We start from the raw sequence: 16,571 nt of genomic DNA on the forward strand, positions 1-16,571 counted from the left end.
TACTTATTTCACTCTTATCTTTGTTCTATATTATTTATTTACACTTGCAATTTCATTGATTCACTCCTCTGCACGATTATTCCAATCAAAGTTAATGATTTCATTCCAGATAGAGCTATTCAAGTCATCTGTCGAAATTGTATTCATATCTTAATTTATATATCGCAGAAAAAAAATCGTAGTATCGTGCAGCCCTAATGTTTATTTATGCTTTTGAATCACGTTATGGGATGTTGATCTTTCTTCAAACAATTTTTAACCTTGAAAAGTTTAAAAGTTTAAAGCAATATATTGTCTAGGTTGGTGTTGTGTATTACGTCACAAAAACCTTGTAATAAACTGCCAGTACATGTTCTGTTATTTTACAGACTTGTTTCTCCCTCTATATTATTTCTCATACATTATATTCTTTTAAACTACTGAAATGTCAATAAAAGTCACTTTGTTATACTTTAGAGTTGAATTTTCAACATCAAGAGTCGACAGAGCAGAGATCAACATCCTATAATGTAATTCACAACTGTAAATAAACAGTAAACACTTTAACTAAATACGGAACCTGTTAATTAACAGATGTTTGTGTGTTATATATGTGTGTCAAAATGTTAGAAAAAAAAAGCAAAATTTTGACCTATTCTTAAGTTGTAAAGAGCAATTTGAAAACATACTGACATTTGGTTTACAATGATAGCTTCTGGCTTCACGAAGGTGAAGATTACCCTAAGACAAAGCAATAGTACAGAACGTTCAACAATTCAGTCTTCAGAATGAAAATCTAAAACAAAAAAAGAATATTTTTGTCATTTCTATAATTTTGTTACAGCATGAATAAATCAAAGTGGTAACTTCTGACCAAAAAAGACTTGGAGAATGAGCAATGATAAAAGAAATGTTATAGATTCTTCAGTAGAATTACAACATGAACACAATGAAGATACAGGGCCCTATCATATACCTGTCGCAATAAGGCGCGAGACTAATTTTCCCGTTTTCCGCCACTTTGTTTATATAGCAAATGCAATTGCGCCACTTTGTGGACTCATGGATATTCCGGTCTGGAACACGAGTGTTAAGGCGCATTGCTGGCGCGTTGCTATTTTGAGGAACTGAAATAGACTATGTACTCTTAGGGCCTACTCATTCTATGCCATCCGTACCGTGCCCAGGCCCGTTTCCCGGATCGTTTGAGAAGTGCGAGTGCGTTGAATCGGGCTCAAGCACGGTTCACTTGGCCGGCCCTGGCCCGGTTGGAAGAGGTGGGCCTGAGCCCGGTTCACTAGGCGAAACCCCCCCCCCTCCCCCCCCCCCCCTCTCTCATTGTCCTGCGACCCCTCTGTGCGAATTACTGATATAAACCATAAAAAAAGAAACATTGACCAGGAAGAAATCAGGGAATAATAATCATAATAAAAATAAAATAATAATAATAATCTGTATTATTAGTATTATTATAATAATTGTAGTAGTAGTAGTAGTAGTAGTAATAATAGTAATAATAATAATAGTAATAATAATAACAACAATATTTAGTATTATTATAATAATTGTAATAATAATAGTTCTTCTTCTTCTTCTTCTTCTTCTTTTTGTTTTATTTTTGACTAGTGTTTGTTTAATAGTAATAATAATAACAACAACAATATTTAGTATCATAATAATTGTAATTATAATAATTGTAATAATAATAGTTCTTCTTCTTCTTATAATAATAATAATAATAAAAATAATAAAAATAATAAAAATAATAAAAATAATAAAAATAATAATAATAAGTAGTAGTAGTAGTAATAATAATAGTAATAATAATAATAGTAATAATAATAACAACAACAATATTTAGTATTATTATAAAAATTGTAATTATAATAATTGTAATAATAATAGTTCTTCTTCTTCTTCTTCTTCTTCTTCTTCTTCTTCTTCTTCTTCTTCTTATTCTTATTCTTATTATTCTTCTTATTATTATTATAAGTAGTAGTAGTAGTAGTAATAATAATAGTAATAATAATAATAACAACAACAATATTTAGTATTATAATAATTGTAATTATAATAATTGTAATAATAATAGTTCTTCTTCTTCTTCTTCTTCTTCTTCTTCTTCTTCTTCTTCTTTTAGTATATTTTGACTGCAAACTTGCCACAAAGTGAAAATGTTTAGAAATATTATATTTTATGTTCTTTTCATTTTTAATTTAATTTTATACGCAATAAAATTATAACGATAAACAATAGATACAGCAAAGTGCTATGGAAACCATGTACTTCTTGTGCTCTAATAAATCATTCATACTATGCCTTTCTGTCTATTATTTTACAATTAAAAATAAGTGGTATGTGAAAAGACTAAAACACTTGTGTGGTCACCTGACTGTTCTCTACAAACAAGGAGAGGGAGAAAATTACAAGTCATTATCTCAGAAAAATAATTCTAGAAATTTCATTTTGCATGATATTGGCATCAAATCCAAAACACATATTCAGGAAATGTGTGGCTTTTGATCTATTACTTTTCTGTGTTGCTCCAGGACTGATTTCACATTTTTTTTTAGGAAATAATAAAATGTTTAGTGTGGTGCAATATTTTTTACGTTACTTAAGCATCTATAACCTTTTTTTTTCATTTTGAACATTATAAACTCTAGATGATGGATAATAAAGGCCAGAGTGTCTTCTATCTTAATCAAATTTGAAATATAAACTCATGAGACACTTAAAATCATATTAAAAAAGCATGGAATTTTACTTCATTTTATACAGCACAATGCAGTTACCCATCCGTCTTCACATATCTAAAAATCATTGCCCCATGTCCTGGTCTTCAAACATGCATATGTACCCCTCCGTGTTCCCTCACTGAGCTTGTGTTTTTCCATGTGGTCTTCAGAAGCGTCAGATCCTGGTCACACTGGTGGAAATCGCTCTGCCGCTGCTCTTCTCCGCCATCCTGATCGTCCTGCGGCAGAAAGTGTCTTTCACCAACTACCCGAATGCCACACACTACCAGAGCTTCCCTCTGAACGGCCTGCCGCCACTGCTGTGCTACCAGCAGCTGCAGCTGGCATACGTGCCCGCAAATGCCAGCGTGGTGCAGCAGATCGCACAGGACGTCCAGCAGAACCTGCAATCATGCATCAAAAACGGTAAGAAGCATGTTTGTAAAAATGTAGTAAGTGTGTTAGGGCTGATGCTCAGACACCGGTTTGGTTTGTGTTGTTCTGTAATCACATGCTCACATCTGTATTTATGAAGGAAATATAAAATATAGAAATAGTTTCTAACATGTATGGATGGCACGGTGGCTCAGTGTTTAGCGCTGTTTCCTCACAGCAAGAAGGTCACGGGTTCGAGTCTGGGCCAGTTGGCATTAATGGCGGGTGTTTGTGTTGGCGTGGGTTTCTTCTGGGTGCTCTGGTTTCCCCCACTCTATAAAGACATGCACTATAGGTGAACTGAATAAACTGCATAGAACATATGGTGGATAATATGCTTGGCGGTTCATACCGCTGTGGCGACCCCTGATTAATAAAGGGACTAAGCCAAAAAGAAAATGAATGAATGAATGTTTTTTGTTTAGTTTAGTTTTTTGTTTTGTTTTGTTTTTGATTAGAGTTTTTGTGTTGTTGTTTGTCTTTGGTTAGTTTTTTTTTTTTTTTTTTTAGTTTAGTTTTTTGTGTTTTTTTTTTTTGTTTTAATTTTGATTAGTGTTTGTTTTGTTTTTGATTAGTGTTTATATGTTGTTTTGTTATTTTTTTGTATTTTTTTTTTTTTTATGTTTTGTGTGTTGTTCGTGTTGTTTTGTTTTGGGTTTTTTGTTTTGTTTTGAATTTTGTGCTGATTGTGTTTTGTTATTTGTTTCGTTTCGTCTTTTGGGTTTTGTTTTGATTCGTGTTTATGTGTTGTTTTGTTATTTTTTTTGTATTTTTTTGTTTATGTTTTGTGTGTTGTTTTGATTCTTGTTTTTGTGTTGTTTTGTTTTGGGTTTTTTGTTTTGTTTTGAATTTTGTGCTGATTGTGTTTTGTTATCTGTTTTGTTTAGTATTTTGGGTTTTGTTTTTTTTAGTGTTTTTGTGTTCTGTTTTGTTTATTTTTTTCTGTTTTGTTGTTTATGTTATGTGTTTTGTTTTGATTTGTGTTTTTGTTTTTGTGTTGAGTTTTGTTTTGGATTTCGTTCAGATTCGATTTGTGTTTTTTGTTTAGTTACTTTTTTTGTTTTGTGGTTCTTGTGTTTTGTTTTGATGAGTGATTTGTTTTGTTGTTACTTTTGTTTTGTGGTTTTCGTTTTGTTTTGTTGTTTTGTTTAGCCGTTAAGTTGTTTCTGTTTGTTGTTTATGTTTTGTGTTCTTTGTGTTTTTTGTTTTAGATTTTTATTTTATTTGTGTTTTTAGTTTTGTTTAGTTTTTTGTGTTTTGTTTAATTTTTCTTGTTTATGTTTTGTGTATTTTGTTTTGTGGTTTGTTTTGCTTATTTTCTGCTTCAGTGCACAATAAAAAATATATAAAAGCATACTAAATTACCTCCTCCAATTTCCACAGTCATAGAAAATCTGTAAATAGCATGACGTTTTAAATTTGGGTTTTTCCCAGCCTCATTCATTCATTTTCTTTTTGGCTTAGTCCCTTTATTAACCAGGGGTCACCACAGCGGAATGAAACCCCAACTTATCCAGCATATGTTTTACACAGTGGATGCCCTTCCAGCTGCAACCCAACTCCGTAAAAACACAGAAACTTCAAATGTTAAATCAGTAGCAATAAGTTGAAGGAATAAGGGAAATTCCAACAGTATTTTATTACATTGAAATTGTGTCTCATGAGTGCAATATCTGTCACATATTTTTATTGCTATAGCACATCTATTGAGGATGGCTTTCCTGAGGTCGAAACCAAAAGCAAATGTAGAAAACTGAGCGTCGCTGCTATTTATACCATTTCAAACAAAAATACATATTTACAAAATCATGAGACGCATTAAGTGAAAGCTAAGAAGATTGTTTTCTGATCTAGATTTTTGTCTGGACGTGTATCTGAACGCTTAACATTTTCAGGAAGGCAGTTTCAGCACTTTATAGCCAAATGTAAAAACACTCTTTCTCCTTGTAGGGACTTTTTTTGCGACATTAAAGACTGTAAAGGAATATAGTGTGATTAAAGCCTGGTTACGTACACAGGAGCTACACATGTTAGAGTTTTGTGGTTATAGCAGTATTTTATAATAAATACGGAGCTTAATAGGGAGCCAGAGAAAAGAAGCAAAATTGTGGTGATTGATATTTTCTTGACCCAATGATAACTCCAGCAGCTGCATTCTGTAAACAACTGCAGCTTGTTTATTGAAGATAACAGACAACCAGCTGTTAGAGCATTAAAGCAGTGCAGTCTGGGGGTCATAAACACATGAACTAGCTTTTCAGATATTCAGTTACTTGGCAGTGTTTTTAATGTGGAAGAAGGCTGTTTTTGTAGCATATGAAATATGAATATGAAGTCGCTGTCTAATAAATCATCCAGGTCTTTGGCTATTATGGATGAAGCAACAATATATTCGCCTACATATTAATTATTTTCCACAAGCTTCAATATACAGTTTAGTTTTATTCAGTGAGTAATATCTCTGTCCCGTGTAAATAAAAAAAGGAGAGAAGTACTGGTCATACATTGGTCTGTCATGATATCTATTTTTTGTTGCACGATTTATTGCACCAAAATATATTGCGATAAACAAAATTACTGTCATTTGAAGACTATTTTATGCCACTCATCATTATATAATGCCAGAATGACATTACAACAGCATCGCAATACTAGTACTCATCCAAAGAACACATTTTTTTTTATTATTCATCAGAATATTTAATATAATTATAGTCATTTTAATAGTTTAATAAAGAGGCACTGGAATCACAATGTGAAAACGCCTATGCTAAATAAATAATAACAAATGTAAACACAAAAGTGCAAGGTAAAAAATGTACAGAGACTGTAATATCTGCTATATCTATTTTCAGTTGTCAGACAACCACATGAAAATATACTATAGTAATTTATAGTGAATACTATATTGTTTTTCAACCATACTGAAATTGACACCTCCAATAGAGATAGAGATGTTGTGCAATAAACTAAAATATTGCTACAATTGGTTTTTATGTATGGCCGATATAGTATATTACATCACCAAAAATGATTGAGGTCATGGCCATGTATTGTGCGATTAAGTCTATATATTGATTATTGTGACAGGTCTAGTCATACGCTCCTCTCTCTTTTATTGATAACACACTTACCTTAGGTTATTTTGACTTAACACCTGGCTTACAGGTGTAACAAGGTATAGTAGAATAATAAGAGATCAGTATATGGAAATGGACATTCCATGGATCATTGTTTACTCGTTATTATATAAATTCCATGAGTGTAAAACCCTGGTGGACAACGAGCCCATCAGAAGACAAAACAAACTGTGAAAAGACTGACGTTCCATGCTCCCATTTGCATGTATGACTACTTTAGGTCGTTCATCCAGACCTGACGTCATCAAGAGAACCCAGACTTGTGTATTTCTGAGATCATTAATATGCGCGCCTCAGGCTGTGTTTTGTAAGCAATAATGTTTTCTAGGAAAAAAAAAATAATGATAGTTTATCTCCATTGGCTTATTTTTAACTTACTAAGTATATGGGAATTTTATTTTGAAAACACAACCACAGATGTGTTACTGGGCCACGACTGCACAAGACAAGTTTTCTTTGCCATTACAGCTTAAAAATAGGCAATGTCGGCCTAGTGGTTAGTGCGTCGACACATAGCACCAAGGTGCTCACTGCGACCCATGTTTGACTTCTGGCTCGAGGTCCTTTGCTGATCTATCCCCTATCTGCTCCCCACACTTTACTGTATGTACATATTACTGTCCTATCAATAAATGTGAAAACTCCTTAAAAATAAACAACTAAACAAACAAACAAACAAACAAATGCTGTACACGTATATATATTAATAATCATGACATAATCCATATATGGTCAATTTAGGCATGGGTCGGTATAAGACTGTGACCGTATTATAACCATGGATAACGGTATCACAGTATTGTAATTACTTCTGTAATATATGTTCGTTTTAAATGTCTGGGTAAAGAAAACTATTTTTTTTCCCCCCATCAAGCATTATAATATATTTTATTATAAAAACATTTAAAATATTTTGTAACATTAGCTTTTGATGTGGAGGGTCTTTTTCTGCTGGTGATATTGTTGCCCTATAAGCTTTATAAAATTGTCGTTAACCCCCCCCCCCCCTCCTCCCCCCAAAAACAAACTTTTATATACCGTAGGAACAATATAACAGCAAATGTTGGCGGTTTTAAAACCTTGACTTTTCCAAACTGCGGTAATTCTTAAAAAGGCAAGGCAGGTTTATTTATATAGCACATTTAATACACAGTGGTAGTTCAAAGTGTTTGACATAAACAGGAATAGAAGAGACAAGTATAGATAAAATAGAAACAAATAATAGAAAAACAGATGAAAACAGCGTAAAGACAGTTTTTACATATTCCAAAAACACAGGTGTATCATATTTTCTCATTTTACTCTGGGACTTCCCCATTCTGGTGATCACCCCCCTCTGTGGACTTTTTCAGTACCTGTTAATCTATTAGATGTCTCCAACAGAATCGATTTTTCACCTAAAATCGAAAAGTTAAGCTTTACAGCTCTAATTACCCCCCACTCCCCCCCCAATTTTTAACTTCCTTCAGGAAGTAAATCGCACAGCCCCTGATTTCTACCCCCCTCTCGGGGTTATGGTCCCAAACCTAGGTCAATTATAGACCTTTTGATTCTAGGGATATTATATGGAGTAATAAATAAGCTTATAAAACCGTTTCTGGAGATTTTTTTTTAACCTACCGAAGCCATAAACCTACTATGTAGATATTAGAAAACAATTTACCTTATTAAACTATTGCAGTGCATGGCACCTTTAAATTGATAAATAATTGCATTGTTCAGACAGGTAGAATTTAAACCTTATCTTAATGCTGACCCTGAATCCCAGCATTATTATGTAACCGATCTGTGAATATGTTGTTATATATTAAGTCAAAAACAACATTAAGATCAAGTCCATCCATAAATATATTGTGATCTAGAGTGTCAAATGCAGCACAAAGATCAAATAAAATGAATAAATCTTGAGATTTGTGCACAAATACATAAGTTTGACCCCACCAGAAACCTGATTTTACCTTCTGTCCCGCTCTTGACATATCGTGGCGCTTGTGTTTAAGAGCGCCTTAAAGGACTGCAGGGGCAAGTAAATTACAGATGGTGAGTCACATAATGAACACTCCTTTGGCGAGAAGCGATCCAGAGTCTTATTCCTCCACTTTGACTGTGAAATGAGAAGCGTTGATGGGGTTAAAGTGCTGTGTAATGTTCACATCTGACTCACAGAGCCAACCCTACCGAATTAAGAGAGTATGAGTATCAGCTGCGCTAATGTCATGGAAGTCTGTGATTTGGACAAGGTGTGAAAGCTGAAAAGACAATGTTTCAGGCATAGATGCATTGGGCCTGATGTTATAGAGCTTTAAGTAGTGGCTCGTGTATAGATGGATGTTTTAAAAGTGATGCCTTGAGCATAATTAAGCGAGTCAGAGGTTATTCACATTCATTTTAGTGAGTCGCACTATGTATGTTATTATATGCAACATTTCAAGGTAACACCATAGAATAATTCATACACAATATGTACTTTTTAAAAAATTTAAATATCCAAAAATCACTTGAACAATCAGTGCTATATATTTTGTTGACTTATTAACTTGCATTATCGAAGAATGTTCAAATTCCATGCTAATGATGTCATGCACCCTCGATTTCCGATTTGGCTTTAAAGAAAACAGAAAAAAATTGAAGATGCTGCAATATGTTGTCTGTCTTATTAGACTGCAGAAAGACCCGAAGGAATGGAAATGGTGGTTTGCGGCATAATAAAAGCTCTGCTGTTTTTGTGCTGTCACACTTGTCTCTCGTTAGCAATTGTTTTAACATTCTCAATTCTCTTCAAAAGCGTTCAGCCCTGCTTTGCTTCATATTATCATGATAATAAGGGTTGAATACTTTCATCCATCAACATGATTTCTGCAGTTGTGCCATAGGATTTAATAAAGACTACAACTCCTACAGTATGATTCCAAACTTGGCCACTCCTTCATCAAAATACATCTTTGTTTGTTGTGAATGCGCACCCTCTAGTGGCAGAAATTAAATACTGTGCTTTTAAACTAAAATTAAAGCATTTCTGATTTTTTTTTTTTTTGATATTTGGGATCAAATGTAAAACAAAATTGTCATTTTGATATTATATCAATTCACAAAAAATAGTTGATGAATATACTAATAAAAAACATAAATCTTTTTCGCAAAAGTCTAAAACCACCTCAAACAAGCATAAAATGTGTTTGTAAAGTAAGGCATTTCTAAAGTTTATTGTAATTTTCACGTTATATTCATTCACAAAAATGATCTACTATGATGATGATGATCACAAATATCTACTAACGAAAATGTCTTTCCATCTTCCAATATTTGCATAACCCTTTTTTGCGCAAGTCTAAAACCCCCTTTAGTGAACGTAAAAATGTTTTTGCAATTTAAGGGATTTCTAAAATTGATTGTAATTTTGACGTTATATCCATCCACAAAAATGCTTGACAAATAAGAAAATATGTCTCCATCTCCCAATATTTGTATAAACTTTTTTTTCGCACTAGTCTAAAACCACCTCGAGCGAACTCAAAAATGTTTTTGCAAATTAAGGGATTTCTGAAGTTGATTGTAATTTTATATCCATTCACGAAAATAGTTGACGAATATACTAACAAAAATGTATTTCAATCTCCTAATATTCGCATGTACCCTTTTTTGCACAGGTCTAAAACCACCTCAAGTGAACATTAAAACGTTTTTGAAAATTAAGGAGTTTTTATTTAAAATTTTGCATTGCCACCCAATACAGTTTGAACACATTTGACCTAATGAGCATTTACTTTTTGAAAGCAATCTGATCTAATGAGTTCTTAACATTTTTAACCGCTGGAAGAGGTTGAATACGGAGATGTTCAAATGTTTTAAATTCCATTTACATCTGTTTTTAGCATCATCCACTTGTGATCAGATTGACGAAAATGCATTTCAGGAGTGAACCAAGTATCAATTTTGCTCTCTGCTGTGTTTACATTGGCTCAGATACTTCCTGGTTGAGTGTGTGTGTTTTTTTTTTTTGCTGATTCTCCATATGCAGGAGATCAGACCAGGACAGACACTTGCTATCCTCTCTGAACCCGTTTCACCGGCTCGACCAACAACTCCTGTTTTATGGAGACAAATGCAGCACAATTACCTGAGGTTATTCAGTTACATGCTAGACGAACATTTGACCCAGAAATGAAAACGGTCAGGTCATTCACCCTCACGCTATTCAAAGCAGTTTAATTTTCAAATTCTTATTTTGCTCTTTCATTTGTACTATACAATACAAATGTACAATATGTGATTCAGTCAAAAATAGGTGTAGTGGTAGTCTTTTGAGTTTATATTTTAAAACAAAATGTCCCTAAATACACACACAAAATATGTTTTTTTTTAAAGATTACACTAAATATACAGTTAAAGTCAGAATTATTTGCCCCCTTTTTGATTATTATTATTTTTTTTATATTTCCCAAATGATGTTTAACAGAGCAGGACATTTACACAGTATGTCTGATAATATTTTTTTCTTCTGGAGAAAGTCTTATTTGTTTTATTTCAGCATGAATAAAAGCAGTTTAAAAATTTTTAAACACAATTTTAAGGTCAAAATTATTAGCCCCTTTAAGCTACATATTTTTGATATTCTACTTAACAAACCATCGTTATATAATAGCCTAATTACCCTAACCTGCCTAGTTAAGCCTTTAAATGTCACTTAAAATGTCTAATCAACTATTATTTACTGTTATCATGGCAAATATAAAATAAATCAGTTATTAGAAATGAGTTATTAAAACTATTATGTTTAGAAATGTGTTGAAAAAAATCTGCTCTCCGTTAAACAGAAATTGGGTAAACAAATAAAGGGGGGAGGGGGAGGAGAGGCTCATAATTCTGACTTCAACTGTACACTCTTTCATTTAAATAAATTTTTATTGTAATTCTTTTGTTCAAAAATAATCCATTGGCATATACTGTAACTACTGTATACTGTTTAGTTGGATTTAGCTGATCTTAGTGTCGCATTTGACACAATATTTGACATGTTCGTAGATTGGCTACAGAATTATTCTGGGGTTCAGGGTCAAGCGTTAACATAAGGTTAAGTTTTAAACCCTACCTGTCTGAACAGTACTGTTATTTATTTATTTATTTAAAAACAGAGAGTCACCTAGATTAACAGCAGAATAGTACGGCGTGCCACAAGGCTCTGTCTCAGGCCCGCTTCTGTTTTCAACATATATGATGCTGCTTGTTAATGTTATTTAAAAACATGGAGCTTTTACTGCTATGCTGATGATATTGGTTAGTAATGAAAACCATTGCCTTAAAGTGACAAGTTGACTCAAATGATTTTAAATGTTTTAAATAATAAAATAATGGCATAGAATGAAATGAACCCGCAAGCCTGTGTGTGTTTAATTTAATTTAGTTGGCGAATCCTAGTCCTGTTTTGGCTGAATCCCCAGCTTTGCCTTGGAGTCTCATTAGATCTGGCTTTTAACATTATTTTCCCGATGGTGATGTCATTAACATATGCTTACAGTAGGCTGACGAATCTTAAAATCAATTACTTTAAAGGTCAAACGGTGAGCCAGTGTCCACGCAGGTCACATGATCACATTTCCCATTGATTCATCTATTTTTATGAGTAACCCTCAAACTTTCTGCGCATTGAATTGATTGCCTATAGGAACAATTTACATTTGTCTGAAAAACATGTTTGTCGTGATGCACAGTTCACACTAAAAATGCATCGTGGTCTCATGAACATGATTTACTATATCATTAACATCAGTTTGTGTGTGTTGTTGTTGTAAACTATGTGTCTCTAATACTGTGTCTTCATCTTGTTTTTTTATACAGTTCGTGGCTTTGAAACGGAGGAGCAGTTTGAGGAGTTCGTGAAAACTGATCCAGAGTCAGGCAAGATTTTGGCAGCCATTGTGTTTGAACATCCATTCAGTCACGATGATGAGCCGCTTCCTCTGCAGGTGAGCTGCAATTTTCTTGTCAGCTTATATTGTCACCATCACCATCTTCCTGTGTATCAAGACCAGTCCAGTGCCTGCATGCTGAACAGTTTCAGTCGCTGTGTGGATGAATGACACAATGAAATAGCCTTCTATTTCACTTAAGCATCAAGTAAAAAATACATCAAACTATAGAAATAATTCGAATATTTATATATAAACATAGTATTATATAAATAGTTGTATAATTTTTTATTATTAATTTATTTGAATGTTTTTTATTTTGTCCCTTTAATAATCAGGTAAAAACCAGCACGTTTTTACACAATGCGGATGCCCTTCCAGGCGCAACCCATCTCTGGGAAACATTCACACACACACACACACACACACACACTCATACACTACTGAAGATTTACCTTACCCAATTCACTTGTACCGCATGGCTTTGGACTGTGGGGTAAATCAGAGCACCCGGAGGAAACCCACACGAATGCAGGGAGAACATGCAAACTCCACACAGAAAAGCCAAATGACCCAGCCGAGGCTTAAACCAGCGACCTTCTTGCTGTGAGGTGACGGCACTACCTACTGCACCACTGCGTCGCCCATTATATATATATAACTTTATATAATATAATATAATATAATATAATATAATATAATATAATATAATATAATATAAATACATTTAATTATAGTTTTATTTATTATTATTTATATTTATTTTGTAAATACATTAACTATTATTATTATTATTATTGCTATTATTATTATTATTTATATGTCATTATAACTATAAATAATATAATATAACTCTAACTATAAATAATATAATGCAATGTTAGATAAATACATAAAATTATAATTTATTACTATGTTTATTTATTTTGCAAATACATTAATAATAATAATTATTATTATTATTGTTATATATATATATATATATATATATATATATATATATATATATATATATATATATATATATATATATATGTGTGTATATATGTGTGTATATATGTGTGTGTATATATATATATATATATATATATATATATATATATATATATATGTATATGTATATATATATATATATATATATATATATATATATATATATATATATATATATATATATATATATATATATATATATATATATATATGTATATATATCAGAGGTGGGACCAAGTCATTGTTTGGCAAGTCACAAGTAAGTCTCAATTCATTGCCCTCAAGTCCCGAGTCAAGTCCCGAGTCAAGACAGGCAAGTCCCGAGTCAAGTCCCGAGTCAAAGGCAACAAGTCTCAAGTCAAGTCCAAAGTCCTGCAGTTTGATTTTCGAGTCTTTTCGAGTCTTTTTAACAGAAAAATAAAATATATACAGATTAGGTATGGTTGTAAGATCTGTATTAATTAAACAAACCTTTTTTTATTAAAGAACATTGCTCAGATATATAAAAATACAAATGCAATTTTCTGAAAAAGTACTGAACAGTGCTGCGTCTCGTCTCCACAGCATAATGCACAAGAACGAGTTCCACCAAAAAAAGACTCCATTTTGCCTCATCACACAGAAATTGCAGGTCTCCTGCTGTCTAATTCATTAAGTTTAGTTGTGCTATGTTATGTCTTCGGTGATCAACTTGTGATTAACCAAAATTACATAACCTCAGTGTGGTAGCAGTAGACCAACTCCTGTATATGCTGCAAAGTTAAATTGAGTGAAATTGGAATTTTGTCAATTGAATCTCGTGTGTGCTAAAAAGATATTGCTGCAAATCTGTCTTGCAGCAATGTAAAATGGTAGCACATATTGTTAATGAAGTAGGCTACTTCATACAAACAATAAAGTTGTTTTCTTCACATAGCGTTGAAGAGCTTTGCTCTCTACCTTGTGTGATGCTCGTGCACGGATTTCCTCTGTTTGTGGACAAAACTGATTGCGAGTTCTCAAATTTTCTCTCGCTCTCAAATATGCACTGCTCACACACAAATTTTCTTGAGCGCTCTCAGAGATTATATGCAAACTCACAATTTGTGTCGTGTTCCCTCTTCCTTTCATGCTTTTTGATATGATTCATATTGCTGCACTGTTTAATAACAATAACCAAAATACTAAAATAGACTTACATATTAAATGTTTAATCTAATAAACCATAACATTTTTGGTTGTTTTATATGATGAGATATTTTCAGTTTCAAACACTTAAAGACAGAGAATAGACCAGTGGTGCCCCCCTGAAAATTTGCTTAAGGGGGGCCAGAAGAGGCCAGCTACGTCAGTGGCACCAATCAATCCACAATAATTTTTTAGTGGCTATTTATTTATTGAAATATTGCATTGTATTGCATTTATGTAAGTAAATTTAAATAAATAATGTCAACAGCAAAATCATATCGGGTTGGCCACAGGGGTGGCTAGAGTTTACACAGGGGTAACACCCCTTGTAAAGGGGTTTACACCACTATAAGGCACCCCTGGAATAGATGTTGGATGTAAAGAATACATTTTATTTTAAAAGCATTTAAACAAAAACTAATGCAAGCAGAAATGTAACTGTGATAAAAATAAGGAAACACTTGAAAAGGTATTATAGTCTACTGTAATCTCACTATCAATCTCATTTTATCATGGCAGCTAAAATAAAGTAAACTAATGTCTGCTGGCTTCCACTTTGCTGATGAGATTGTGGAGGACATTTTCCATGTCATCCTCTTCATTTTGAGGAAAGCTGTTCCACAGGGCCCCTGAACACGCATATTGGCATGTACTGTGTTTTGAACAGTAGCCTACTACAGTAAAGAACTTCAATTGATCAGTTGTGGAAATACTATAGTTGCTATGGTAACACAAGTGTAATATAAACAAATTACCCAGTGCTGTATTATTTTACAATATAGGGTATTTTATACTACAAATCCCTACACTTTACTGTAGTAAAACTACACTTTGTATTATTTTATCTGTTCACTATTGGTAATACTACTGTATTATGAAGCATTAATTAACAAGTCGTAAATAATACTAGCCTAAAACATAATTATAATACAAGTATACAACAAGTATAATACTCAAAAACACTAGAATTTATTAAAGAATTTACCTTAACCTTTTAGTTTTTTGTGTATTGTTAATAAATAGTAAAGCAAGAAAGAAACCATATCAACATTCTTGGAATAACCCTTCGCTAAGCCTCGCCCTCCTTAGTTACTGTTGCTACTACACCTGTCAAGCTTTCATGCCTGGCACATCTATTACAGTGTGTATGCGCTGGTGTCAGACATTCCCAAGGATTTAATTAGTCATTTTTGGCAAACAGGTGAGATATCTGAGAAAGCCAGACAAAAGAGGACTGCAGTATACATTACAGGGGTATATTCACAACATAATAGCAACTGATTAGAGAATAATTTTATCAAAATTGAAGCAAGGTTAGCCTAGCCACCTCATACGCTGAACATTCAACAGCATAGTTCATGCACAGCAGGAGAGGTGAAAGTATAAAATAATCTAATAACCTAAGAAACTGATGGATTTGTGCCGAATATTAGCATCATTGACCCATAACAGTGTACAGTACCTATTACTGTCAGCATGTTTGTGTGCTCTTTATCCAGTTTTTATTCAAATTTGCAGTTAAGTGGAAGAAAAGAAGTGAACAAATAGATTTTTCCTACCAGCAAATATTAGTGTATGTATTTATATGCATTACAATAGCGAGGGTTTAAACTAAGCAGTGCTCACAGGGTTCAACGCTAAGGATTTTTTCTACTGGCCCGATCGGGCCAGTGGTTCTGATTTTTACTTGCCCTGCCCAAATTTTCACTGGCCCCACCAAAAAAAAAAAAAAAGAAGTTAATCGCTATTTGAATGTGCGTGTGTGTGTGTGTGTATACACACACACACACACACACAGTTGATTTCAGAATTATTAGTTCCCCTAAATTATTAGCACCCCTGTTTATTTTTTTCCCCAATTTCTATTTAACAGAGAACAGATTTTTTCAGCACATTTCTAAACATAATAGTTTTAATACCTCATCTCTAATAACTGATTTATTTTATCTTTGTCATGATGACTGTAAATAATATTTTACTAGATATTCTTCAAGACACTTCTATACAGCTTAAAGTGACATTTAAAGGCTTAACTAGGGTAATTAGGTTAACTAGGCAGGTTAGGGTAATTAGGCTAGTTATTGTATAATGATGGTTTGTTCTGTAGACAGTCTGAAAAACAATTAGCTTAAGAGGCTAATAAATTTTACCTTAAAATGGTTTAAAAAATGTTTTTATTCTAGCCAAAATAAAACAAATAAGATTTTGTTCAG

At 32.9% G+C, this 16,571-nt stretch overlaps 2 protein-coding genes across 6 annotated transcripts in view; both read left to right on the plus strand.

The window, feature by feature from the left end:
- The window catches only part of ccnf (cyclin F), a 146,722-nt gene that overhangs the window by 45,987 nt on the left and 84,164 nt on the right, over positions 1 to 16,571 (plus strand). The gene's annotated exons all lie outside the window — the stretch shown is intronic.
- abca3b (ATP-binding cassette, sub-family A (ABC1), member 3b) overlaps positions 1 to 16,571 on the plus strand; it is a 114,082-nt gene that overhangs the window by 9,758 nt on the left and 87,753 nt on the right. For all 5 annotated transcript variants that reach the window (XR_012400861.1, XM_021473111.3, XM_021473114.3 and 2 more), the window contains exons 3-4: positions 2,888 to 3,143; positions 12,128 to 12,255. Coding sequence is in view for 4 of the 5 variants with exons in the window: in XM_021473111.3 (XP_021328786.1) it covers positions 2,888 to 3,143; positions 12,128 to 12,255 (384 nt within the window). In the remaining variant the exon portion in view is untranslated. The remainder of the gene's footprint in view (positions 1 to 2,887; positions 3,144 to 12,127; positions 12,256 to 16,571) is intronic.

The sequence above is a fragment of the Danio rerio genome, chromosome 3, assembly GCF_049306965.1.
Source record: "Danio rerio strain Tuebingen ecotype United States chromosome 3, GRCz12tu, whole genome shotgun sequence".
Taxonomy (NCBI): domain Eukaryota; kingdom Metazoa; phylum Chordata; class Actinopteri; order Cypriniformes; family Danionidae; genus Danio; species Danio rerio.